This window comes from Schistocerca serialis, chromosome 1, assembly GCF_023864345.2.
Source record: "Schistocerca serialis cubense isolate TAMUIC-IGC-003099 chromosome 1, iqSchSeri2.2, whole genome shotgun sequence".
NCBI classification, from domain to species: domain Eukaryota; kingdom Metazoa; phylum Arthropoda; class Insecta; order Orthoptera; family Acrididae; genus Schistocerca; species Schistocerca serialis.
In genome coordinates, this window is record NC_064638.1 from 26265570 (window position 1) to 26291752 (window position 26183).

The following is a 26183-nucleotide window of genomic DNA, read 5'->3' on the forward strand; positions in this document are numbered from 1 at the left end:
ATCTGACAGGAAGTTCATATCAGCGCACACTCCGCTGCAGAGTGAAAATCTCATTCTGGTTATTTATTGATTATTAGTATTACCAACATTCTTTTTTATCATAAAATAAGTGTTATATGTGGGTCATAAGAACATAGGTACTTCTCATTTAACTAACAGAGAATCTTTGGTTACTGAATGTACATAATCGGAACAGTGAAAGGAGTAGGTAGCAAGTTATGTTTTCAAATTTCTCTAACTGTCAAACAAATTGTTACATATGATGCTTTTTCTTTTCTTTTAGAAGTGACTCTGTTCCGTCAATGAGGCAGCTGCTGGACAAAATAGACAAGAGGCAGTTTGTTAATTATTTTGGTTATCTGATGTAATTAAGTGAAAATAAAATAAACACAGGTATATGGAATAAGATAGTTTTATTCTGAAATCATTTGTTTGATTTGTATTTTCTGATCCTAATTTTAACTTTTTTTTAAAAAAAAGGAAGAAAACTGTTCTTCCTCCCTCCTTTTGTTCTTGTCATGGTACTTTTGAAGCACTACCGTCTGCAACTCCGCTAATTCTTCCACATCTGAGTATAGGTATTTTATTCTGGAAAAAAAACTGACAGTTTGAAGCTGAGATGACTATAAAAAAAGGAAGGACACAATGAAGGTGTCCTGTCTCAGTTACTTCCCCTTCCGTCCAATACTACTAATAGCTGATAAAGACTAGTGCAAAAGCCAAAACTATGTATGAAATAGTTACTGTAATGTACACAGTTAGGGTTAGATATCATAACAGCTTCCATTTGGATATGTACCTACGTACATTTCTGACCCAGTATTATATACAATATTTTGGTTGTTTATTACTGTAAATGTTGACATATTCTTCATACATTTGCTCAATACAATTATTAATAATCACATCCTGGAAACAAGATTTATATATTTCCAATAACTGCAAAGTGGATGCACAATGTTCACTAATTCAGCAAAGGTACTTTCTGTAGCAACCCTCGCTGCTGAAATGAATTAGTACTTCAAGACATAAATACAACAGCAAGCTAGCCAGTAATACCTCTTAGTATTGTCAGTCAAATCAATCTCAGTGATGTCTGTGTTGTCATGGCCGGAGCCTGAAACGACCAACTATTTACAATGGAGACAGCATTTCACTGTCGCTTTTATATTATGTTCCTTACTTGGATTGTGCCGTTCTCTTGGACAACTTGATCAATTAGTAAATTTCATTATACACAACTTGGAACTTACATTTCCCGTATGGGAGCGTCACCGATCTGTAGCCTCCTGCTCACTTTTCTAGGCATAATAATTACATTTTTCTTTCTTGGGGGGGGGGGGGGGGGGGGATGGGAATGTACGTCTATTGCAGCTGCTCTGTCGATCTGTGTGAAGTTGTTTCTGAAAGGAAACTTAGTTATTTTTTCCCATACTTTACTCGGAATCTAGAAGATCTCTTACTAGTCAAACAAGAAGTGCCTAATCCTTTACTAATTTTACGATAGATCGGTATGCTGTTATACATGCAAGTACCCCTTGATGTATACACTTCTCTGTTTTCATTGACTGAGACCGCAGAAGTTTTCGTGTTTTCTGCTACACTCTTGAACTTGTCTACAGAATATGTTCCAGCTTCAAAATAGCCACAAATTACAACTTCGCGATCTGAAACGGTCGCTCACGATCGGCACACTATTTTGCAGACGACGACTAATGTAAACACTAAATATGAAATGACGTACGCGCAAACAAAGTTGGCACTCGGCGCTGTGGCTGATGGGAGCGATCGTAAAGGCATTTCCATTTGGACCCTTAAGTTGTTGCCAACTTTAACTGGACGGGAACGCTTTTCAGGGAGTAAAATGTCGTACAACGCGTACTCCACGTTAACCCTAGATTGTACAACTGGCCCATAACTCCATCATTTGACTGTGACGCCCCTTCCTTTCCGTTGACGTCGAGTGTGAATCGATCTAGAGGTTACTGTCTTATATCGAGAGGGGAGTATTATGGTTTTCGCATACAAAATCTCTCATAATGTTCGATTAGCGGACTTACTTTCTTCACTGTTCCGAAATATATTCAGTTTTTGGCAGATGACCTTATTGTGCATTGACCTTTTTCATCAGGCCTGCGTGTATTGTGCGCCGTAGATTCAAGGGGAAACGTATTTTATCCTCACACTCATTGATTACCGCTCGCATCAACAGAAAATTGCGACATTTGCCAAATGGCAGCGTTACAGCGTAAAAAAGTACATTTTTTCGGAATTGTGGTAGTAATCTTATTTCAAGTGAATTCCTCTATCTATTCTAGCAGAGATAAGTGAGCACTCTAGATCTGTGATTGGCGTAGCCCGTCGTGTATTCCCCAATCCGAAGACGTTACCATGTAAGGCGTATAATAAGAATCCAGTTTGTGTATGTTTGTGGATCACCTGTTGAATGAAAGCGATGTCTGTCATTTTAAAAAATGTTATGAATAGCATATGGCATGCGTTTAACGCGCTAACGTCAGATAAAAGCGGTGTTGTGGTGAAATCGAGATTAAAAGTAAATGTTTTTGCAAACTTTTCTAAATAAATGTCGATGCCCTTAATAGGAAGAGGAATAGAGTTACAGAGACTTTTTGTTCCAGGTCCTTACAGCTAATATTGGCACTTTATTGGATCTTTACGGCGTTGAGAAGGGATTAGAACACTATCGCAGCACAAAATGTCTGAATTTTGGACACTATAGTTATTATTTACAACGAGAGGTACGTATTGCGAAATGGGAACGAGGCGTTTACCGAGTTTTATTGATCGTTTTGGCGAATAAAATGCATAAATTTGAATCACCGATATTTAAAATTTCGCAGGAGCTTCGTGGAGCGGCATTTCAGTATTTCTTAGGCACTAGAATTATCTAATTGGTGTCGGCAAGCACTCGGGTTCACAACAAAATGAGTGGACATTACCATTAATCTTCACTAATTTGTACTTGTTAGCGCATTAATGTGTTCCTTTTATTAAGTTGCATGATATGAGGCTAGTTATCAAGAGGTATTTAACTATTAAAGAGAATGAAGTAAATGTTTCGTTTTTGCCTCGTCTGTAAAAGTCTTTCCACTTCGAAAATATTGATTGCACAAAAACAAGCTGTAAGAATGGTACCTGGTGTTTACCCTCGGTCGCCAAGTGTTGCTTCTTCCTTCAAGGAGTTGGGCATTTTAATTGCACCATCACGATACGTATATTTATTTCGTAACTGAAATTCGTCAGAAATAATCCATGACAATTTGTGAAGACTATCTATGTCGAAACATACAATACTAGACAATATGTCTTGAATAAACAGTTACTGGAATCATCCAAGAGTATTATCTAAAAGAAAATTCATGTGGCATATCATAACTGACTCCTTGTGCAATGATATAAGAGAGTAATGTGATATTCAAAATAGATGTGTCTTTTAACTGATTGATGTGTTTCATCAGCATGCTGTGTTGTTTGTAGAATTATCAAACACCAGAGCGTATTCTTTCTGTGACAGGACTGTGCTGTGTATCTGCCCATATTATGATTTAGCTGCTGTTTTCCCAAAGGGTGTTATACTAATGTCATTAATTACTCAAAGTGATTGCGTACTGTTACTGTACTTTCTATTAATACGAACAAATTATCAGGAGAGTGGCGGTTTTTATATTTTCCAGTCATATTGTCTGTACTGGAAACGTGCACATTCCCACTCGTACTCTGTGGATTTATCAGAGTCTCTACCTATCTTCATCCACACACATGCTCCAAAGACCATTGTGAAGTGCATGGAAAAGGGTGCTACATGTTCCATTCACATACGGACTGCGAGAACAACAACTCCTTACACGCTTGTGCGCACATTGTGATTGGACTAATATTATCGTCACTCACTTTTGGTTCATGAGACTTTGTAAGTAGGCCTCTGAGAATAGTTGACATCAATCTGTGAGTGTTGACGAATTTAAATTTTTGATGATTTGCACGATTCTCTCCCACGGATTAATATTCGTGCAGCCCTTCGTTGTATTTAGGCCTGTTTACTATTATTTATATTTTGTGGCTTTCATTTTACAACTCCAGTAAGTTATATTGGAAGTTGTTGTTGTTGTTACTGTTGTTCAGTAATTCTGTTAATCCACTGAGAATGACAAGGACCTAAATTACTGTGGTAAGTTCTGAGATATTAGCTTGTTACACAAGCTTCCGAGATGTGTTGATCTTGTGATGAACCAGTTTTATCTGCACGCTTTCCACCCATTGTGCAATTGTGTGTTGGGCACCTCATGTGTGAGTGGTCAAATTAGTTTCCCAAAACGAAACACGGTACCCATTCTGTTATAGAGGGATGCCAGGTACCCTGTCACTCATAGCCCCCCCCCCCCCCCCCCCCAATTGACTTACAGTATGCACTGTTGGTGCCAGAGCCACAGCCTGCCACACCTGCTGAGGAGTATTTGCCTGTCATGCTTGAGGTATGGGGCTCAGAACGACGGGTACTGTGCTGTGGCAAAGTGTCTGCTATCACGGCAGATAATACGCAATGAAGACAATCGGACTCTCACAAGCTGATAATCGCAGGGCCCCAGTAGCTTCGCCAGACATAACGAAATATTTGTTGTGGAAAGGTATGACTCGATCACTTTTCTTCCTTGGCAGTGCCATTGACGGGCAGTAATTTCAACAGAAATACTGAGAAATGCTGCTATCAGTACTCAGTTTGTACTAGAACTATTGGGGAGTCCTCCTCGGGTTCAAAACCATTGCTCTTCATTTAAAGATATTGAAGAAAACGCAAAACTGCGAAGAGGCTGCCCCCTATTAAAGCAGCGACTCCTACTCAGTGATGGGCAGTGCAGTCTTGCGATGAGCTCCGAGACATCTCCGTCGCTGTTGACCTCCGCAAGAGCCTCGATCTGATCCAGCGTGTTAATTTACATTGAGCTTTCATGATACACACAGTCGAAGAACTGTGTGTAAACCTTGAGAAACGTTCATTTTCTATGCCCTATCCATTGGGGTTGACCGCCTCTCGTCTTCTTAGGGGTGGGGGGGGATGTGAATTCCCATATCAGATTCAAGTGACAACAAACTCTGCAAAGGTGACAACTCGGCCATCTTAGATAACAAATGTGATACTGTCTGTTCTTCCATCTGTGTCAGTAACTGGTGGACACCTGACTTTGTATGCCAGGATGCACAAGAGCCCCTTTCCCTTCTGATCCCACTACAACCCCATTGGGGACTTCAGTTACCCACCTATAGTGTCCCTTTGGCATCGCCATTGGTCCTCCCTTTATGGGAATAAGCTCAGGATTATTAGGCCTCACCCAGCGGCTATGATGACCTCCTCTTTCCCCTCCCACCAGGAGGGGAGCGTTTTAACTAGGTTGCATACTGGGCATTGTCATTTGATAAGTGGCTCTCCTCCACAACTTTGTACATATTGCACCCAAATTTTAACCGTCTGCCACTTCCTGATGGAATGTCCATTTTTTTTAACCATTTTAATTCCCACTTGGCTTTGCTGTCTGAGTTATTGGCCGTTTTAGCAAATGACTCGCGGGCTGTCGACCGTGTTTTACTTTTTATCCGTCAAAGCAATATGGCGAAGGCTATTTAATTTTTAGTTTTGGATCTCCGTTTCTGTGTGGTGTCTTTTTTTAGCCCTTTCTCTGCGTCCCTGTTTTTACCTGTCTTTTCTTATGTCAATTTGGACTTGCGTATAGTCATTTTTTAACTCCTCTCTGTCTTTGTGTTCCAAAGTTTTGATGTGGGCGCATATGGCCCCAGCTGTTTTTACACCCTAGAACAAAACGAACAAACAAACAGTTACCCACCTACCATTGGAGAAAAGAGTCCTACCCATCTGGCACTCCCACTCTGACCTGGACCTACACTGCAGACTGATGTGCCTCGTGGTCCGTTAACAGCCAGTGCTCCACCAACACACAGTCTGTGAGCTGCAGGACTGCTTGTTCTTTGTCCTTTACTGATACATGACCAAAGAACCCTCAGCTAGAATTAAAAACCTACAAGGAAAACAAAAATAAATGAAGAGGAAGCACAAGAAAGAAACCAAAGGTGAAGGTCAAACTGGCTGTCCAGCTACAGTGGACGTCCCCACAGCTGGCATCGAAATTGTGCACTCTGACATCATTCCTATTTGACACGTGGTGCAGGGAGAGGCTGAAGCATGAGGCATGACCCATCTTTTCTCCTCCCTCCCACCACCCCTGTGTATCCCTATAGGTATAATCCAGTGGAAATGTAATAGTTATTTTTACCACCTAACTGAACTCAGCTGCCGCTTTCCTTTTATTCCACAAATTATTTTATATTGTGGGTGTCTGCCGTCGTTGAAGGGCACGATATTAAGAATTTCATTGAAATTGTTGTCTTAGTGACACACAGTTAGTTTTGCAGCCTAAAGCTGCATCAACAAGTGCAACCTGCATGGGAAAGCTTTGTCGATTATTAAAATTAATAAAGGTAAGATCTAAAGTACTCACTATATTAAAAGCTCTTAGGTGTAACAATGACTCCTAGTCAAGAAATACTATTCAGTGATATTATGTGAATGAAGGATGACAGACTTCATCCATTAATTTTGTTAAAATTGCCAGTTGTATAGTTATAGACCGCTCTTTTAAAGTTTGCCTACTTCTAAAACAAGAAAAAAATATTTTATATTCAGAGGACGTTAAACAACATCAAAAAAAGCCAAATCAGCTATAACGGAGTCACTGTTAATGTGATTAGTCAGGGCACAACGCAAATTACTGTGTGGAACAGTATAAGGTGTCACCTTCAGGGGACATCATTGTTGCAAGTAGAAAAGGAGTTGGCATATTTCATCAAAATATAAGAGGTATTAGAGATAAAGTTAGTGAACTGCTTATAGATGTTGACTCTGAAATTATTGTTATGTGGAGCACCATTTAAATAATTTGACAATTCAGAGGCTTCCTTTACCAGGATACACATTAGCTGGCTGCTTCTCAAGGAGTTCCTTGCGGAGTGGGGTAGTGGCTACATACATAAAAAAACAGTATTCCACTTGAGTCCATAGACGTATTACGACACTGCACTGAACAGATACTTGAATGTTGTGCAGGGGCAGTTGAATTTAGTGAGACTAAACTTCTAATTTTTGTTGTTTGTAGGCTCCCTAGCTCTCACTTCAGAGCATTTCTGCTGGAGCTAGAGAGAGTTCTTGATTCACTTTATAGGGAGTACCAGAAATTAGTTATATGTGGTTACTTCAATATTAATTTAGTATATGATGGTGCAAGAAAGAGGATGTTGATAGATCTCCTAAATTCATAAGATCTGATGCAGACTGTGCTTTTTTCCAACTAGGTTGCGGGGGGACAGTAGCACAGCCATAGACAGTATCTTCATTCATTCTTCATTACTAGATGGGCATTCTATTAGTAAAAGGGTGAATGGCCTTTCAGACCACGATGCACAAATCTTAACACTAAAAGGTCTTTTTACTCAGATCAAGTCACATATAATTACAAATTATGTAGGAAAGTTAATCCAACGGTAATAGTCTTTTTTAAACCTCATCAAGGAACAAGAGTGGCAGGATATTTATAGTGCCGATAACAAAGATGACAAATATAATGTTATCCTTAACACATTTCTCATGCTCTTTGAGAGTTTCTTTTCATTAGAACGTTTTAAACAGGGTACTAGCTGTAAAAGGCAGCCTGGGTGGCTGACTGGTGGGTTAACGATATCGTGTAGAACAAACCGGGAATTGTATCAAAATGTTAGTAGTCACAATCAAGCTACAGTAGCCGATTACAAACAGTACTGTAACGTGCTTAAAAATGTTGTTAGGAAGGCAAAGAGTATGTGGTACGCAAATAGAGTAGCTAATTCAGAGAATAAAATTAAAATCATACGGGCAGTTGTGAAGAAAGTGTCTGGTCATCATCACAAGGTCGACGATATAAAGTCAGTTTGTTTTAAAATATTTGTCCAGAGTGACATTTTCACTCTGCAGCGGACTGTGCTCTGATGTGAAACTTCTGGCAGATTAAAACTGTGTGCCGGACCGAGACTCGAACTCGGGACCTTTACCTTTCACTGTCAAGTGTTCTACCATCTGATCTACCCAAGTACAACTCGCGACCAGTCCTCACACAGAAGAGCTTCTGTGAAGTTTGGAAGGTAGGAGACAAGGTACTGGCAGAATTGAAGCTGTGAGGACGGGTCATGCGTCATACTTGGGTAGCTCAGTTGGTAGAGCACTTGCCCTTGCAAGGCAAAGATCCTGAGTTCGAGTCTCGTTCCAGCACACAGTTTTAATCTGCCAGGAAGTTTCAAAAATATTTCTGTTACTGATAAATCAGATATATGTAAAGTATTTAACAATCATTTTCTGAACATTACTGGTGAATTAAATAAAAATTTAGTTTATACAGGGAATCATATAACTCTCATTGCAAATGCCTTTCTGAGATTAAGGTCTGAAATACTCCTCTGTGGTATAGACAAGGGGGATGATACGTGTTACAAACCAGACACAATTGGAAGGACCAGGCCCTTTACTTTTTTCTTTTATCACTCATTTATTACATCAGAGAAATACACATTTTAAGACAAAATTTAACTACATGAAATACTGCTCCCAGTAAAGGTTAACATAAGCAGTGACAAAACTTAGATCTCTTAAGGATTTCTGCTGGCAAAAAATTTTAAGGAGGCAATGTAAGGTTTATATCAGTTCAGCTCAAACACGTAGCTAGTGATTGAATGATGACACAGACACCTTAACAATTTCGGCAACAAATAAATAGCGTGAATTGGTACTCACAGTAACCAACTAATCAACAGCCTTGCCATTGAATAAGTAGTAGGCAATTTGGAACGAATTAGCAACACCCAGCAACTAGGGGAGTTAATACCAACAGTCTTTAGATGTCTTGCTCTCCATTAAACAAACAAACTTACAGTAATTAAATGAATAACAAATCAAACACACTTCGTTCCACTCGAACTCTTCAGTGGAAGCCAAGCCAAAATGAAGATTCCATTAACTGACTAGCACTAAAGTCACACTAAAGCTCATCACTGTGTTCCCAGACACACATGGGGCAGACTTACACAAGACAAGATTTTGAAGGGAGCACATCAGTAAAACCAGTAGTGGAGCTAACTCGTGCCACTGAAAATTAAGGTACTAGACCGGGGCACAAGGTGGTATACAATGAGGTTGCTTTAGTGCTATACTGCGCTCCAAAATATTAATTCAAATGACCAATTCAAAATTAAGTACACACAAACCAGCTTCAATTAAAGAGGAGTGACACCAGGTCGCCCGAAGGGATGACAACACTTAATTGAAAAGACGAATGCCGGAGGCGGCAGTAACATCACACACCTTCTCCGAGTTTTAACCAGGAGTCACTTCCCGCTATACAAGTAAACATTTAACCAAGCACAAGGAAGGAACCCCAAAGAGAAAATTCAAATAAAAGCCCCCAAAAGATTATAAAGGACAGGGAACCCCAACTATTTAAATTTAAAAGATTTAGCTCTCCCCAAAGGCAGCGTAAATGCTAAGGCCACACTTAAGAGGCCACCAAAATTGGTTACAAAAGGTCTTATACATTTGCTCCTTTTCTTTCTGCTGGACGTCCGGTATGGCTCGTGTAGGATACACCAGGCAGCAACCCAAGCTAGGCGGTCGCAAGGCACGGCGAGCAAAATCAGGAGAGCAGACAGGCAGGCAGCCAACACATATCCTCCATGCTGAACCGGCAGACCGCGTACAACCAACTCCACATATACATGGTTGCTTCCCACCTCGTACCTCGCGGCATCTCAGCAGGTAGCCCGAGCAAACGTCAACTGCCTCTCACCCCACGAAAGTGGATAACGACAAGGCAAGCAAAGATAAGAAACATCGAAGGATCGATAATGGACATCCAAGAGACTGGCACGGCAGTAACGAGCGCCACGGCTCGTGGGAGATTGAGTCAATAATTAAATCACTGATGACTAAGGACTCTCATGGTTATGATGGAGTATCTAGCAGAATATTAAAGTACTGTGCTGCACATGTTAGCCCTGTATTTAGCCATATTTGTAATTTTTCCTTTAGGAATGGTCAGTTTCCTGAACGATTAAAATACTCAGTAGTAAAGCCGCTTTATAAAAAGGGAGAAAGGGGTACTGTAGAATATTTTAGACCTATTTCGATGCCATCAGTGCTTGCTAGTGTTATTGAAAAGGCTGTATATGTAAGGATAATTGATCATTTTATGTCACACGATTTGCTATCAAATGTACAGTTCAGCCTTAGAAGTCGCTTAACAACTGAAAATGCTATATTCTCTTTTTCTCTGTGAGCTACTGTATGGGTTAAACAAAAGGTTTCTAATGCTAGGCATATTTTTTGATTTAACTAAGGCATTTGATTGTGTTGATCACAAAATATTGCTCCAGAAGTTGGACCAATTTGAAATACAGCGAGTAGCTCACAATTGGTTCACCTCTTAGTTTTGACAACAAGTAGCAACAGGTCATTATTCGCAATGTTGAGAATGACTGTGATATGGGGTCCGAGTGGGGTACGACCAAATGGGGGATGCCCCAGGGATCAGTGTTGGGGCAACTCCTGTTCCTTATTCATATAAATGACATGCCCTCTAGTATTATGGGTAAGTCTAAAATATTTCTGTTCACTGATGACACTAGCTTGCTAGTAAAGGATGTTGTGTTCAACATTGGCTCGGTTTGAAATAGTGCAGTTTATGACATATAAGTTCATGGCTTGTAGAAAATCAACTAACGCTAAATCACAGTAAGACTCAGTTTTTACAGTTTCTAACACACAATTCAGCAAAACCTGAAGTTTTGATTTCACAGAATGGGCATATGATTAGTGAAACTGAGCGGTTCAAATTTGTAAGTGTTCGGATAGACGTTCAGGTTCTTGTTCAATGACTATGTATACTATTCGAATGGTATCTGAAGTGAGTGATCATTCGACACGAAAATTGGTCTACTTTGCTCATTTTCATTCACTTATGTCATATGGTATTATATTTTTGGGTAACTCTTCCATTCTAAAAGGATATTTTTGGTTCAGAAATGGGCAGTTTGGGCAGTAAGTGGTGTAAGTTTGCAAACCTCTTGTCGACCCCTGTTCACAAGTCTGGTATTTTGACATTGGCCTCTCAGTATACACTACTGGCCATTAAACTTGCTACACCAAGAAGTGCATCTGCATCTGCATGTCTGTCTATCTTATGCCGTCTCAATACGATCCACTATCATGGCATTCATTTGGCCACTGGCAGCTTTTACACTAGTGCGGTTGAGAGTCTGTATGCAGAAGCTGCCGAATTAGCGCCGTCGTACCACTGTGATTTTCTCTTCAGCAGACACACATGCCTGGTCACCCATCCTGTGCTTCCTTCTTCGATGACTCCTCTGATTGCCAGTACGGGGCGCGTCCCTCTTCTCTGTTACCTTTGGGAGTTTGTCTTCGGCTATTGCTCCAGCAGCTTAACATCACACTACCTGCTGCTTTCTCAGTGGATGTGAACCCATTGCCACATTGGCTTCGTACGGTGGCTCGTGTTCTTGTCGGACAAAAGGACACTACTCCAGACTCACTCTATCACCGCAAGTTTCTCGACCTTCGGACGGAACTTGGTGATAGCTTGTGTGCACTGACGGCTCTGACTGACCTCGGTGTTGAGTGTGCCTCAGTCATTGGCACCGAAGATTTTTGATATTGGCTTCTAGAATACTGCTCAGTATTTACAGCGGAGCTCTTCACTCTGTATCAGGCCACGCAGTACATCTGGTGAAGCAGGCTTTGCAATTGTCATCTGCTCCGATCCTTCACAGTGCCCTTCAAAGTCTTTTATGTGCTGCACACCATCCACCCCTTAGTGCAACTGGTCCAGGAAAGCTGTCACTTGCTAACTCTCGACAGGGCCACTGTGACGCTTACGTGGGTCCCCAGTGATGTCAGTCTGACGGGGAACGAGCTGGCCGACACCGCTGCCGAGGCTGCAGTCCCCCCTCGCACCTTGGCCCGCTAGTTCTTTGATTCCCTCCGGATCTCTGTGTTGCATTCTGTCAGCATCAACATTGGTCTTCTGTTCACGGGAACAAGCTCCGGAGAACCTCTCCCAGTGGCTCGGTCGACCTCCTCTTGGCCCTCTCGCCGCGAGATCATTTTAGCTAAGTGGCGTATTGCGCACACGTCTTTTTAGCCATCGCCATCCATTAAATAGTGACCTCCACCACCTTGTGCTCATTGTTGTCAACATATGGTGGTTCACCATTTCCTGGCGGAATGCCCTTTTCTAACCACTTACATTCTAATTTCTGTTTGTCGTCTGAGTTAACTGCAGTTTTAGTGAACAATGTGCAGGCTGTCGACTGTGTTTTACTTTTTATCTGCTCTAGCAATATAGTGAAGGACATTTAGTCTTTATTTCAGGACCTCCGTTGTTTTTATGGTGTATTTTATGGGGCTTTCTCCAAGAGACAGTCACTGTTTTTAGCTGTCTTTCCTTCAATCGATTGGGCTTAATGTATAATAGCTTTTAACTCCTTTTCCATTTCTGTGTACTATGGTTATGACATGGCCGCGTATGACCTTAGTTGTTTTTGTGCCCAAAACAAAACAAAACACAATAGGGTATTGGAATGGAAACTATGCTGTGGATGGTGTGACATCGTGTATACATGATTCAATTGGTCATGTACTGTCAATCAGAATTGGTCCTAATGCTATGGTGCTTTAATTTAGATTGAAAAATTAGAAAAAGCTCAGTTCTTGTTGAATAATGAATTCAAATTAAAGAACCACACCGTTCTGGAAAATTTTGATTGTGTATATGACTAAGTATTAATTGTAATAAAATTCAGTGTTAAACTGGCTTGTAGAGGGAGTGATCCAGTGCTCCTAGTCACGTGTACATGGAGTCGCACCATTCACAAGATAGTGTTGATTTCGGCAACCTGAGAGTCTTAGTCACGTGTACGGGCTGCACATACTCTTCCAGACACCGGGCTGCCCAGCCGTCACTCCAGTAGGACTGTGCCACTAGTCCGTGCTGTAATTTGCACTGTGTGTCGGATAATTGTGTTGTTAGTGACTATTTTATAGCCAATACAATTTTTTTGCATGCTGTCAATATAAAATACTTTTTCTTCTTCTAGATCCAGGCAAATCTTAAAACAAGAGTGTATAAATATGTGATAAACTCACCAGAAATTTTAATGAATTTAATGGATCGTGTATTTGTCATCCTTTGTTTGCCAATGTAATGTAAATAATATTTGCTGAATAATATATCCTGACTAGGAGCGAGGGGTATACCTGTGACCTTTAACATTGTGAGGATATTTTAGATATGATCCCTATTAATATTAATAATCCATGAAGTCGGGACATTGTATATTACTCTTTACCAAGTAGGTTGCACCTGATGATGTGGATTTAGAGTGTGAAACTGGTTTGTGTCAATAAAACAATAATTTTAACAGCTGACAGCAGAATTCCTTGTAACATCATGTCCTTTTATCCAGCAATATGTACAGCCTTTCAGGAAACTTGATTACCTGTAACGTATAGCCTCATCATACTTAAACGCCGTGACTCTTTCAAAAATAGAGTTGGCCCTGAAGGAGCATGAGATGATGCCTCTGTATTGGTGCTCATGGGCAATTTCAGTGATAAAAGATCTGTCAGCAGCATTGAAGGCTGTAGCTGTTCATTCATGGACAGCTGTGTATTTTTATTCTCTGTAATTCCCGACTTCAGACAAGGAAGTGACACACAGGGAAATAGTTGAACTTATCCATTAGCTATCTCGAAGTTTTCTCCTCGTGGGCAGCTGCAGTCCATTTTGGGTTCGTGACAGAACATTTAACTGAGACACTCTAATGGAACAAGTAATCATAGGCCTTAACTTAAGTTTATTAAGTAGTGACACACCAACTCATTTCGTGTGGCATACAGAATGTATACAGCCATCGATTTCTCGACTCGTAGACTCGGTTTCCTCTCCCCCTGCGGGTCCGAGGGTTAGAATAGGCCCGAGGTATTCCTACCTGTCATACGAGACGACTAAAAGGAGTCTCACAGGTTTCGGCCTTTATGTGATGGTCCCCTGTAGGGTTTGACCTCCATTTGTCAAAATTTTCCTGAAGAGCGAGCCAATTTGGGAAGGGCGCCTTACATGGCGCATAGTGTCCATCGTGCGCTGAAACCTGCCGCATCCTTCGTCGACGTGGATCTGCACTTCCACGCTCATTCTCCAGCTGTTGGGCGAGGTCACCCTCCCGAGTGCATTTTCCTCCATCCACTGTGCAATATCGCTTTCTGCACTGATGATGATAAGGACTTCTTAGCTCGTTTGCACTTGATATCCAGCACGGTAGCCAGTCCATTGTGGTGAGGCCACTATGTACCCTGTTGGTTGTAGGCTCCTGACCACACAGGGATTGCTCTGCTGATGCTTGCGCCATTAACTTCCCACGTATGCCAAGGAGTATGTACCCGTCACCCTGGGGCACGGGGACTCCCGGCAATGGCCATCCTGCCAGGTGGCCCTTGCTGTGGCTGGTTGGCGTCCGTGGGGAGGGCCCCTGGTCAGAGTGGGTGGCATCAGGGCGGATGACACACAGTGAAGCATAGTACATCATCTCTTGGTGGTGGTCCACCACCAGCAGCCTCTAAGCAGTCAAGGTCTACCTTCAATGGTAAGAAACACAACCTCAAATTGTTCCCATCCCTGGCCACATATGGGAGGAATGCCAGGCTCAGGATGGTAACGAAGCTTATTCGACCCGGTACCTGTTATGTACAAGAGTTAGTGGGAATCTTTCATGTCCATGAAGCCTCAGTTTTTTGTTGAGCATTTCAAGGACAAGTTTGGGGAGGTGGAGGGCTTGTCCAAAATGCGGTCAGGATCAGTCACGATAAAAACGGCATCCTCTGCCCAGTCGTGGGCATTACTCGCTTGTGACAAGTTGGGCAACGTTTCTGTAACCACCACACCCCATAAGAGCTTAAATATGATCCAGGGTATCATATTTCACTGGGACCTTCTTTTCCTGTCTTACAATGAGCTGCACGCCAGTTCAGAGCGGCAAGGTGTCCATTTCGTCCAGCATGTCCACAGGGGTCTGAGGGTTAATCAGGTTGCCACCAGTGCCTTCATCTTGGCCTTCGAGGGTGACACATTACACGAGAAGGTAAAGCTGATGGTGAACCGCTGTGATGTAAAGCCATATATCCCTCCCCCAATATAGTGCTTTGAGGGCTGGATGTTCAGCTATATGTCTTCCCACTGTTCTTCCAGCCTCACCTGTTGGGATTGTGGATGTCTTTCACATCCCAATACTCCCTGTACCCCGTCTCCCATTTGTGTCAAGTGCAGACAGCACCATTCCCCTTGCTCGCCAGACTGCAGGATTCTCCAGAAAGAAAGAAAAATAATGGAATACAAGACCCTGGACCGAGTGACCTACACTGAGGATAAGAGAAAATGAGAGGCTTCATCCTGTGCGTATGATGTCAACCTACGCCGCCGGTATGACAACAGTTCTACCATCTTCCGTTCTGCCGCGTACTGTTGACTCTCAGAGCCGTCAGACTCCACCTGCCCCCTTGATGGTGGGGGGGAAAGGGAGAGCTGGTGCACTTCCCTCCCTGTTGCTCCTGCACAACCTACTTCAGGAGCAACACCTCCACAACCATCAGGGACATTAGTCCCCACTTCTCAGGTAGAGAAGCATAAGTATTCTGTGGCTTCTCCCACCAGGAAGGGATCCCTTGGGTCACTCCCTTCCCAGGTTACTACCATTGGCAAAGCTGACACCTGCCAATGGCTGAAGCAACCACAGGTAGCTGGTTGTAGGGCTTCACAGTCCTCCTCAGTCCCTGAGATCGAATCAGTGAAGCTCTCCCAGCCAGATAAACCTAAGGAGCAGCAAGAGATACCTAAAAAGAAAAAGACCCCCAAGAACTAAGCACTGAGGTGGCATACCCACTACCACTACCTACAAGCTCTGTGTCTGTGGAAGAGGTGGAGATTCTGGCATCCACTGAGGACTTAGATCTCGCTGGGCCCTCAGCCACAATGGATGTCGATCACACAGGTATTCATCTGGTGGCAGCAGGTGACCCTGAGGTGTAGACTGCCTCATTGAGTGAGTGTTTCACACCTTTCCAGTCTCACGATAACGTAATCCTCCAGTGGAACTGCGGCGGTTTTTTCCACCACCTGGCTGAGCTACGGCAACTGTTAATCTCTTCTCCTGCTTTCTGCATTGCCCTCCAGGAAACCTGGTTCCGAGCAATGTGGACACCTGCCCTCGGCAGCTATAAGGGATATTACAGGAACTGTAAAGACTATAGTAGTGTATAATAGTTTGTGTCTATGCCCTGAAGTCAGTATGTAGTGAACCTGTGCCCCATCAAACCCCTCTTGAAGCTGTGGCTGCCAGGATAAGGACGACGCAGGAAATAACTGTCTGCAGTGTATATCTTCCTCCAGATGGTGCAACACCCCTGTACGTATTGGCTGCACTGATTGATCAACTCCCTAAACATTTCCTACTTTTGGGACATTTTAATGTGCGTAACCCCTTGTGGTGTGGCGCCATGCTTACTGGCCAAGGTAGGAAGGTCGAAAATTTACTGTCACGACCTCTACCTCTTAGATACAGGTGTCCCCACACATTTCAGTGTGGCACTTGGGACATATTCGGCCATTGATCTCTTGGTTTGCAGTTCTGGCCTTCTCCCATGTATCCACTGGAGAGTACATGATGACCTGTGTGGTAGTGACCACTTCCCTATCTTCTGTCACTCTTCCAGCATCATGCCCATGGATGCCTACCCAGATGGTCTTTAAACAAGGCAGACTGGGAAACCTTCACCTCTGCCATCACCGCTGAATCTCCCCCACGTGGTGCTGTCGATGTTGTCGCTGAGCAGGTCATTACAACGATCATTTCTGGAGCAGAAAATGCTATTGCTCATTCTTTAGGGTGTCCCCGGTGAAAGACAGTCCCTTGGTGGTTGCCAGAAGTTGCTGACGCACTTATAAAGGGTCGACAAGCTCTACAGCGACATAAGTGGCACCCTTTCCTAGAGCACCTAATAGCCTTTAAGTGGCTCCTTGCCCATTTTCGCCAGCTTATAAAACGACGGAAACAGGAATGTTGGGAGAGGTACATGTCGACCATTGGGTGCCATACATCACCTTCCCTAGTGTGGACTAAGATCAGACGTCTTTTTGGGTACGAGACCCCAACAGGTGTCCCTACCAGTAACATCAATGGCATGTTATCTATCGACGTAAAAGTGATTGCCGAGCACTTTTCGGAGCAATATGCTCGGGCCTCTGTGTCAGAGAACTACCCCCTCGCATTTCGCACCCTCAAATGGCGGATGGAAAGGAAAGTCCTCGTGTTCACTGCATGCCACGGTGAACCCTATAATGCTCCATTTACAGAGTGGGAGCTCCTCAGCACCCTTCCACATTGCCCCGACAAAGCTCCTCGGCCAGATCAGATCCACAGTCAGATGATTAAACATCACTAATCTGACTACAAGCGACATATCCTTGTTATCTTCGACTGGATCTGGTGCGATGGCGTCTTTCCATCGCAATGGCGGGAGAGCACCATCATTCTTGTGCTCAAACCCAGTCAAAACCCGCTCGATGTGGATAGCTACCAGCCCATCAGCCTCACCAACTTTCTTTGTAAACTGCTGTAACCTATGGTGTGTCAGCGGTTGGGTTGGGTCCTGGAGTCACGTGGCCTACTGGCTCCATGTCAGGACAGCTTCTGCCAGGCTTAATCTGCCACTGATAATCTTGTGTCCCTCGAGTCTGTCATCCGAAGAGCCTTTTCTGGATGCAAACACCTGGTTGCCGTCTTTTTTGACTTACATAAAGCATACAACATGACTAAGCGACATCATATCCTTGCCACATTGTGTGAGTGGGGTCTTTGGGGCCCGCTACTGATTTTTATCCAAAACTTCCTGTCACCCCATACTTTCCATGTCCAAGTTGGTGCCTCCCACAGTTCCCCCTGTAGTCAGGAGAATGGTGTTCCACAGGGCTCTGTACTGAGTGCCTCTCTATTTTTAGTGGCTACTAACGGTCTAGCAGCAGCTGTAGGGTCATCGGTCTCACCTTCTCTGTATGCAGATTACTTCTGCATTTGATACTGCTCCTCCAGTACTGGTGTTGCTGAGTGGCACCTACAGGGAGCCATCCACAAGGTGCAGTGATGGGCTCTAGCCCACGGCTTCCAGTTTTCAGCCACGAAGTCGTGCATCATGCATTTCTGTCGGCATCGCACCGTTCATCCAGAACCGGAACTTTACCTTAATGGCGATCCAGTCATTGCAGTGGAGACATATCGGTTCTTGGGAGTGTTTCTCAACACCTGATTGACTTGGCAACCTCACCTTTGCCACCTGCTGGCAGCACCTCAGTTCCCTCTGCTGCCTGAGCAACACCAACTGGGCTGCAGGTCACTCTACGTTGCTGCAGCTCTACACAGCACTTGTTCAATCCCGCCTTGACTATGGGAGTCTGGTTTATGGTTCGGCGGCACCCTCAGTACAGTAGTCATATTCATCGAAAGCAAAAATTACTGAGAGCTTACTGCAGCAGAAAAACAGAATGAAGTAGTTTGAATTTGCAGCTGCAGAAAGTTCTCCACTTGAAGCTAAAGGCCAGCAAATGAAAAGCTAGCAGGGCTGGTCAAGGGAGGAAGGGAAGCAGTGCTACCTGCCTTGAGTGCGGTTTCTAATTTCACACTATCACACTACGGATGTAATTTTATCTTGCTTATTGATGAGAAAGTCTTTTGAAGATACCATGGTTTGCATTCTCTCTCTCTCTCTCTCTCTCTCTCTCTCTCTCTCTCTCTCTCTATATATATATATATATATATATATATATATAGAGGGAAACATTCCACGTAGGAAAGATATATATATATGAGACAAAAGCGCTGGCAGGTTGATAGACACACAAACATACACGCAAAATTCAAGCTTTCGCAACCAACGGTTGCTTCATCAGGAGAGAGGGAAGGAGAGGGAAAGACGAAAGAATGCGGGTTTTAAGGGAGAGGGTAAGGAGTCATTCCAATCCCGGGATCGGAAAGACTTACCTTAGGGGGAAAAAAGGACGGGTATACACTCGCGTGCGCACACACACACACAGACACACACACACACACACACACACACACACACACACACATATACAGACATGGGCAGACATATTCAAAGACAAAGAGTTTGGGCAGAGATGTCAGTCGAGGCGGAAGTGCAGAGGCAAAGATGTTGTTGAATGACAGGTGAGGTATGAGTGGCGGCAACCTGAAAAATACCATGCCACTTTCCTTGACGTTGACTTCCATCTGTCCAATGGCCAGCTTCACACGTCCGTCCACATCAAACCCACCAACAAGCAACAGTACCTCCATTACGATAGCTGCCACCCATTCCACATCAAACGGTCCCTTCCCTACAGCCTAGGTCTTCATGGCAAACGAATCTGATCCAGTCCGGAATCCCTGAACCGTTACACCAACAACCTGAAAACAGCTTTCGCATCCCGCAACTACCCTCCCGACCTGGTACAGAAGAAAATAACCAGAGCCACTTCCTCGTCCCCTCAAACCCAGAACCTCCCACAGAAGAACCACAAAAGTGACCCACTTGTGACAGGATACTTTCCGGGACTGGATCAGACTCTGAATGTGGCTCTCCAGCAGGGATACGACTTCCTCAAATCCTGCCCTGAAATGAGTCCATCCTTCATGAAATCCTCCCCACTCCACCAAGAGTGTCTTTCCGCCGTCCACCTAACCTTCGTAACCTCTTAGTTCATCCCTATGAAATCCCCAAACCACCTTCCCTATCCTCTGGCTCCTACCCTTGTAACTGCCCCCGGTGTAAAACCTGTCAAATGCACCCTCCCACCACCACCTACTCCAGTCCTGTAACCCGGAAGGTGTACATGATCAGAGGCAGAGCCACGTGTGAAAGCACCCACGTGATTTACCAACTGACCTGCCTACACTGTGAAGCTTTCTATGAGGGAATGACCAGCAACAAACTGTCCATTCGCATAAATGGACACAGGCAGACAGAGTTTGTTGGTAATGAGGATCACCCCGTGGCTAAACATGCCTTGGTGCATGGCCAGCACATCTTGGCACAGTGCTACATTGTCTGGGTTATCTGGATACTTCCCACTAACACCAATCTGTCAGAACTCCGGAGATGGGAACTTGCCTTTCAGTATATCCTCTCTTCTCGTTATCCACCAGGCCTCAACCTCCGCTAATTTCAAGTTGCCGCCGCTCGTACCTCACCTGTCTTTCAACAACATCTTTGCCTCTGTACTTCAGCTTCGACTGACATCTCTGCCCAAACTCTTTGCCTTTACAAATGTCTGCTTGTGTCTGTGTATATGCGGATGGATATGTGTGTGTGTGTGTGTGTGTGTGTGTGTGTGTGTGTGTGTGTGTGTGTGTGTGTGTGTGTGTGTGTGTGTGTGTGTATATCTGTCCTTTTTTTCCCCTAAGGTAAGTCTTTGGGCTCCCGGCATTGAAATGACTCCTTACCCTCTCCCTTAAAACCCACATCCTTTTGTCTTTCCCTCTCCTTCCCTCTCTCCTCATGAAGCAACCGTTGGTTGCGAAAGCTTGAATTTTGAGTGTGTGTGTATATATATTCAAGCTTTCGCAACAAACTGTTGCCTCATCAGGAAAGAGGGAAGGAGAGGTAAAGACAAAAGGATGTGGGTTTTAAGGGAGAGGGTAAGGAGCCATTCCAATCCCGGGAGCGGAAAGACATACCTTAGGGGGAAAAAAGGACGGGTATACACTCGCGCGCGCGCACACACACACACATATCCATCCACACATATACAGACACAAGCAGACATATTTAATGACAAAGAGTTTGGGCAGAGATGTCAGTCGAGGCGGAAGTGAAGAGGCAAAGATGATGTTGAATGACAGGTGAGGTATGAGTGGCGGCAACTTGAAATTAGCGGAGATTGAGGCCTGGTGGGTAACGGGAAGAGAGGGTATATTGAAGAGCAAGTTCCCATCTCCGGAGTTCGGATAGGTTGGTGTTGGTGGGAAGTATCCAGATAACCCGGACGGTGTAACACTGTGCCAAGATGTGCTGGCCGTGCACCAAGGCATGTTTAGCCACAGGGTGATCCTCATTACCAACTAACACTGTCTGCCTGTGTCCATTCATGCGAATGGACAGTTTGTTGCTGGTCATTCCCACATAGAATGCATCACAGTGTAGGCAGGTCAGTTGGTAAATCACGTGGGTGCTTTCACACGTGGTTCTGCCTTTGATCGTGTACACCTTCCGGGTACAGGACTGGAGTAGGTGGTGGTGGGAGGGTGCATGGGACAGGTTTTACACCGGGTGTGGTTACAAGGATAGGAGCCAGAGGGTAGGGAAAGTGGTTTGGGGATTTCATAGTGATGAACTAAGAGGTTACGAAGATTAGGTGGACGACGGAAAGACACTCTTGGTGGAGTGGGGAGGATTTCATGAAGGATGGATCTCATTTCAGGGCAGGATTTGAGGAAGTCGTATCCCTGCTGGAGAGCCACATTCAGAGTCTGGTCCAGTCCCAGAAAGTATCCTGTCACAAGTGGGGCACTTTTGTGGTTCTTCTGTGGGGGATTCTGGGTTCGACGGGATGAGGAAGTAGCTCTGGTTATTTGCTTCTGTACCAGGTCGGGAGGGTAGTTGCGAGATGCGGATTACACCAACAACCTGACAACAGCTTTCGCTATCCTTGTAACCGCACCCGGTGTAAAACCTGTCCCATGCACCCTCCCACCACCACCTACTCCAGTCCTGTAACCCGGAAGGTGTACACGATCAAAGGCAGAGCCACATGTGAAAGCACCCGCGTGATTTACCAACTGACCTGCTTACACTGTGATGCATTCTATGTGGGAATGACCAGCAACAAACTGTCCATTCGCATGAATGGACACAGGCAGACAGTGTTTGTTGGTAATGAGGATCACCCTGTGGCTAAACATGCCTTGGTGCACGGCCAGCACATCTTGGCACAGTGTTACACCGTCCGGGTTATCTGGATACTTCCCACCAACACCAACCTATCCGAACTCCGGAGATGGGAACTTGCTCTTCAATATATCCTCTCTTCCCGTTACACACCAGGCCTCAATCTCTGCTAATGTCAAGTTGCCGCCACTCATACCCCACCTGTCATTCAACATCATCTTTGCCTCTTTACTTCCGCCTCGACTGACATCTCTGCCCAAACTCTTTGTCTTTAAATATGTCTGCTTGTGTCTGTATATGTGTGGATGGAGATGTGTGTGTGTGTGTGTGCGAGTGTATACCCGTCCTTTTTCCCCCCTAAGGTAAGTCTTTCCGCTCCCGGGATTGGAATGGCTCCTTACACTCTCCCTTAAAACCCACATCCTTTCGTCTTTCCCTCTCCTTCCCTCTTTCCTGATGAGGCAACAGTTTGTTGCGAAAGCTTGAATTTTGTGTGTCTATCGATGTGCCAGCGCTTTCGTTTGGTAAGTCACATCATCTTTGTTTTTAGGTATATTTTTCCCATGTGGAATGTATCCCTAAATTATTACTATTTTTTTTTTAGTAGACACAGTTTGTGGTTGGACTTTGTGTAAAGCTACAATACTCGTGTTCGGAAGACATAGTCTGTAGTCCCAAAACAGTTGGCTCTTTCACACACTTCTTCCCTCAAACCCTTGTGTATATATTACAAATTAAAAAAACGTCATAAGTGAAGGTCTGAACAGTATACAGATGAACTGCAGTTAGTAGTTACTGATATTATAGGGAATACACTGGCCTAGCATTAGTGTCCCACTATTGGGAGATAAAATTGAACATTAACACACAATGTTTGTGTGAGAGGTCCCAACCAAATTCCGTTCTTGTTATGTGCTTGTATTCAGCATCTGATAGAAACAGTCTATTTTTTAAGTATATTGTCTGAAACTTCTGTACTGTGCTTCCCAAATCACTATTAATTTACTTGTTTACCAATAAAAACCAACAATTACATGTATGTTGTTTATCAATGTTCTATACAATTCTTTTAAGTTACATAACTTCTAGTAGTTTTAACTATTGTTGTTTCTTTACTCTAATTCAACTTTTGGCAACTGCAGTTTTCACTAATTGCAGTTCAGATTTTAAATTGGTGTGTTTTTAAATATTTTCAATTGTAAGATAATTTCTATTAATTAACCTGTCACTCTGCACAAAAAATTCATTATTTTAGGTATTTTCATCTTTGCCTGACAACATATCAATAGCTGCATTACGAGACTATGAAGAAAAAATTGATGAAGTATGTTGGCTTGTATGCAAGAAACATTACCTTTCAAGGGAACATCCTGTATTTTCCGATGTATGTGTCTACAAGCTATTCAGGATATTTTGTCTACTTGCAGACCTGATTCCACAGACTGAGGAAATTTACCAGGTACAAATAAGTCATACATCATTTTCTGGAAAAATGAGCTGTCTGCATGGACGTAAACATAGTGAATTTCTTGTGTGTCTCTTCTTTACATAAATAAATACATAAGTGTTACACAGCTCTGACATTTCAGTACATTTCACATATACTAACCGTGAAGTAGTTGCATAATATTTTGATACGCAAACACTCGTGTCATGTCTATTTGACCCAAAATTAAATGCAAGGACTATCACATATTTAAAATACATTTTAAAAGAATAATAATGATTTCAGTGGTATTTTGATGATCATTCATTTCCAAATAACTGAGTTTTGAACACGAAATTTCAGTAATGTTTTATACCAAGCATAATTTTTACATTATATGATAAAACATGTTCATTCTTTGTTGTCATCTTTATAAGACCTGCAGATCAACTTAGTGTGCTTTTTGCATACATATTTGGAACTAATCACATGTGCTGTGGAATGCTTGCTGTCATTTTTATTTTGGCATGTGTGACCCCTTATTCTTTTGCTGTTCTTGTCATACTTGTGTGCTGGCACAAATTTCTTACCCTGCTAGATAAAGCTTTATTTTTTGTTGTAGATTTCAATGTATATAAGAACAGTTCATTCTTGGGACAGCATAGTAGATAAGAAAGTTCTTACCTACATTCTTCAGAAAGTCCTATTTTGCAACTTTGTTAGAAGAACTCACATTAAAGGATACATAAATTCAGAGCACACACATTTTAGAAATGAAAAATACACTGCTATTGGCCATACTTTCAATCTTCTTCCATTGTTGTGCTAACTAAATAAATGATCACAAGTTTCTACTCTACATTTTATATGGTGATGAGTGCAACAGATCACAATTGGACTGGAATATATGGCACAATGATTTGTGAAACCAAACAGGCTTGAAGCTACAGTTCTTTGTGTAATGGGCAAAAATTCTGGAGGAATGTTTTCTGTGTTCTTTTGTAATGTTTTGACTGTCAGCTTTTTTTCCCAACAGAATTCTTGTAAGAGGCATGCTAGTGTACCAGTTGTTAGTTCCTACTAGAGGAACAACAAGATGTTGCACTATTTCTGAACGCTTGTTTTGTTTTTTGAAAGGACAATCTAGCATATATTTCAAAATTCATAAGATAAAATGTTGTGGAGCCAGTCAAAACAAAACAAAAATGTACCATGTTTTTTTGGAATTTTTGGCAGATGCTTTCAGAAGGCATGTGTCCTGGAATAGAACGAGCTGCTCATTAATCATATATTCTCCAGAGTGTACAAATTTCAATACTTATCGTGCAATGGTGTGACAAGTTCATGCGCCACAGCTAACTCATCAGTTTTCTTTCCTCTCATCTACAGTGCTTTTATCGTTGCAGGGAATACTGCAAAGTAAATATAGAAACCTCCTATGTAGCACAGTAACTGCAAATACATTGGGCTCATCTGTACCTCACAAGTCTTCGAAATGAGAGTTGGGAGCTTTGCAGTTCCCATGTACAGCAGGAAATTTATTTATTTTTATTTGTTTATTTTCAAGTTCCGTGGATCCTTGACGCGAATGTATCGCTAGGATGTAGAACGTGTCAGGTTATTACAGTAATAGCCACATGCAGATTATCATGAGGCAACCAATTTAACATATATAAGCAGATACATGAAAAAGGACATCCACATGTCAAATAATTACACACATAAAGTCAGATAACAACACAGATAATAGTACAATAATGACATAGATGATTGCATAAATAATAGTGCAGTAATGAAATAGATGATTACATAAACAAATTTAAAGTAATTCATCTAAAAAATATTCTTCCAACAAGTGATATGCTAATCTACATAATCTGTTCTATTAGATATTCACAAAATTGAACACAAATTCAAGAAGTATTATACATTATTAAAGAATTCCTGTAAAGAATAGAAAGAATTATCCAAAAGATAAAGTTTTAGCTCTGTTTTGAATTTAGTAAAATTCCCAATGACTGATTTGATATGGACAGGAAGTTTGTTGAACACTTTTATACTTGAACAATGAACTCCTTTCTGTACCATGCTGAGATTTTTTAAATCTTTGTGAAGATCATGTTTTCTTCTTGACTGTGATCATGGTGCGCACTATTCATTTTGTAAATTGCATAATTTTTGTTCATGAAGCACATTAGTGACAAGATGTACTGACAAGGCATGGTGAGGATCCCCAGCTGTTTGAATAAATTTCTCCAAGAAGATTTAGGATGCACTCTACTCATAATCCTGATAACTCTCTTCTGTGCAACAAAGACTTAATTTGCTTGTGGTTGATTTCCCCAGAATATGATGCCATAGATCATAAGTGAATGGAAATAACCAACATATGCTGTTTTGATTGTTTCCATCTCACAAACAGATGCAACTGAGTGAATGGCAAATGCTGCTGAGTTCAGTCTTTTACATAGGTCAGTGATGTGGACAGACCAGTTTAGTTTTTTATCAATATGTAAACCCAGAAATTTGGAAGATACAACTTTCACTGTTTCTTTGTCTCCACATTTTATTTCAACATTTTCCAATTGTTTGTTTACTGTTTGAAACTGAATGAAATGAGTCTTATTAACATTGAGGGAC

The 26183-nt window shown here is 42.6% G+C and overlaps 1 protein-coding gene and 1 long non-coding RNA gene across 2 annotated transcripts in view; one reads left to right on the forward strand and one right to left on the reverse strand.

The window, feature by feature from the left end:
* Positions 1 to 396: 396 nt before the first annotated feature.
* Positions 397 to 1342, reverse strand: LOC126456914 (uncharacterized). Its single transcript, XR_007585411.1, has 2 exons — positions 1060 to 1342; positions 397 to 909 (listed from the first exon to the last, which is right to left on the reverse strand). It is a non-coding gene; the product is annotated as an uncharacterized LOC126456914 (long non-coding RNA).
* Positions 1343 to 2432: 1090 nt separating this feature from the next.
* LOC126456919 (differentially expressed in FDCP 6 homolog) overlaps positions 2433 to 26183 on the forward strand; it is a 124718-nt gene continuing 100967 nt past the window's right edge. The window contains exons 1-3 of the mRNA XM_050092857.1: positions 2433 to 2554; positions 2640 to 2759; positions 23373 to 23576. Coding sequence (XP_049948814.1) covers positions 2447 to 2554; positions 2640 to 2759; positions 23373 to 23576 — 432 coding nt within the window. The 5' untranslated portion in view covers positions 2433 to 2446. The remainder of the gene's footprint in view (positions 2555 to 2639; positions 2760 to 23372; positions 23577 to 26183) is intronic.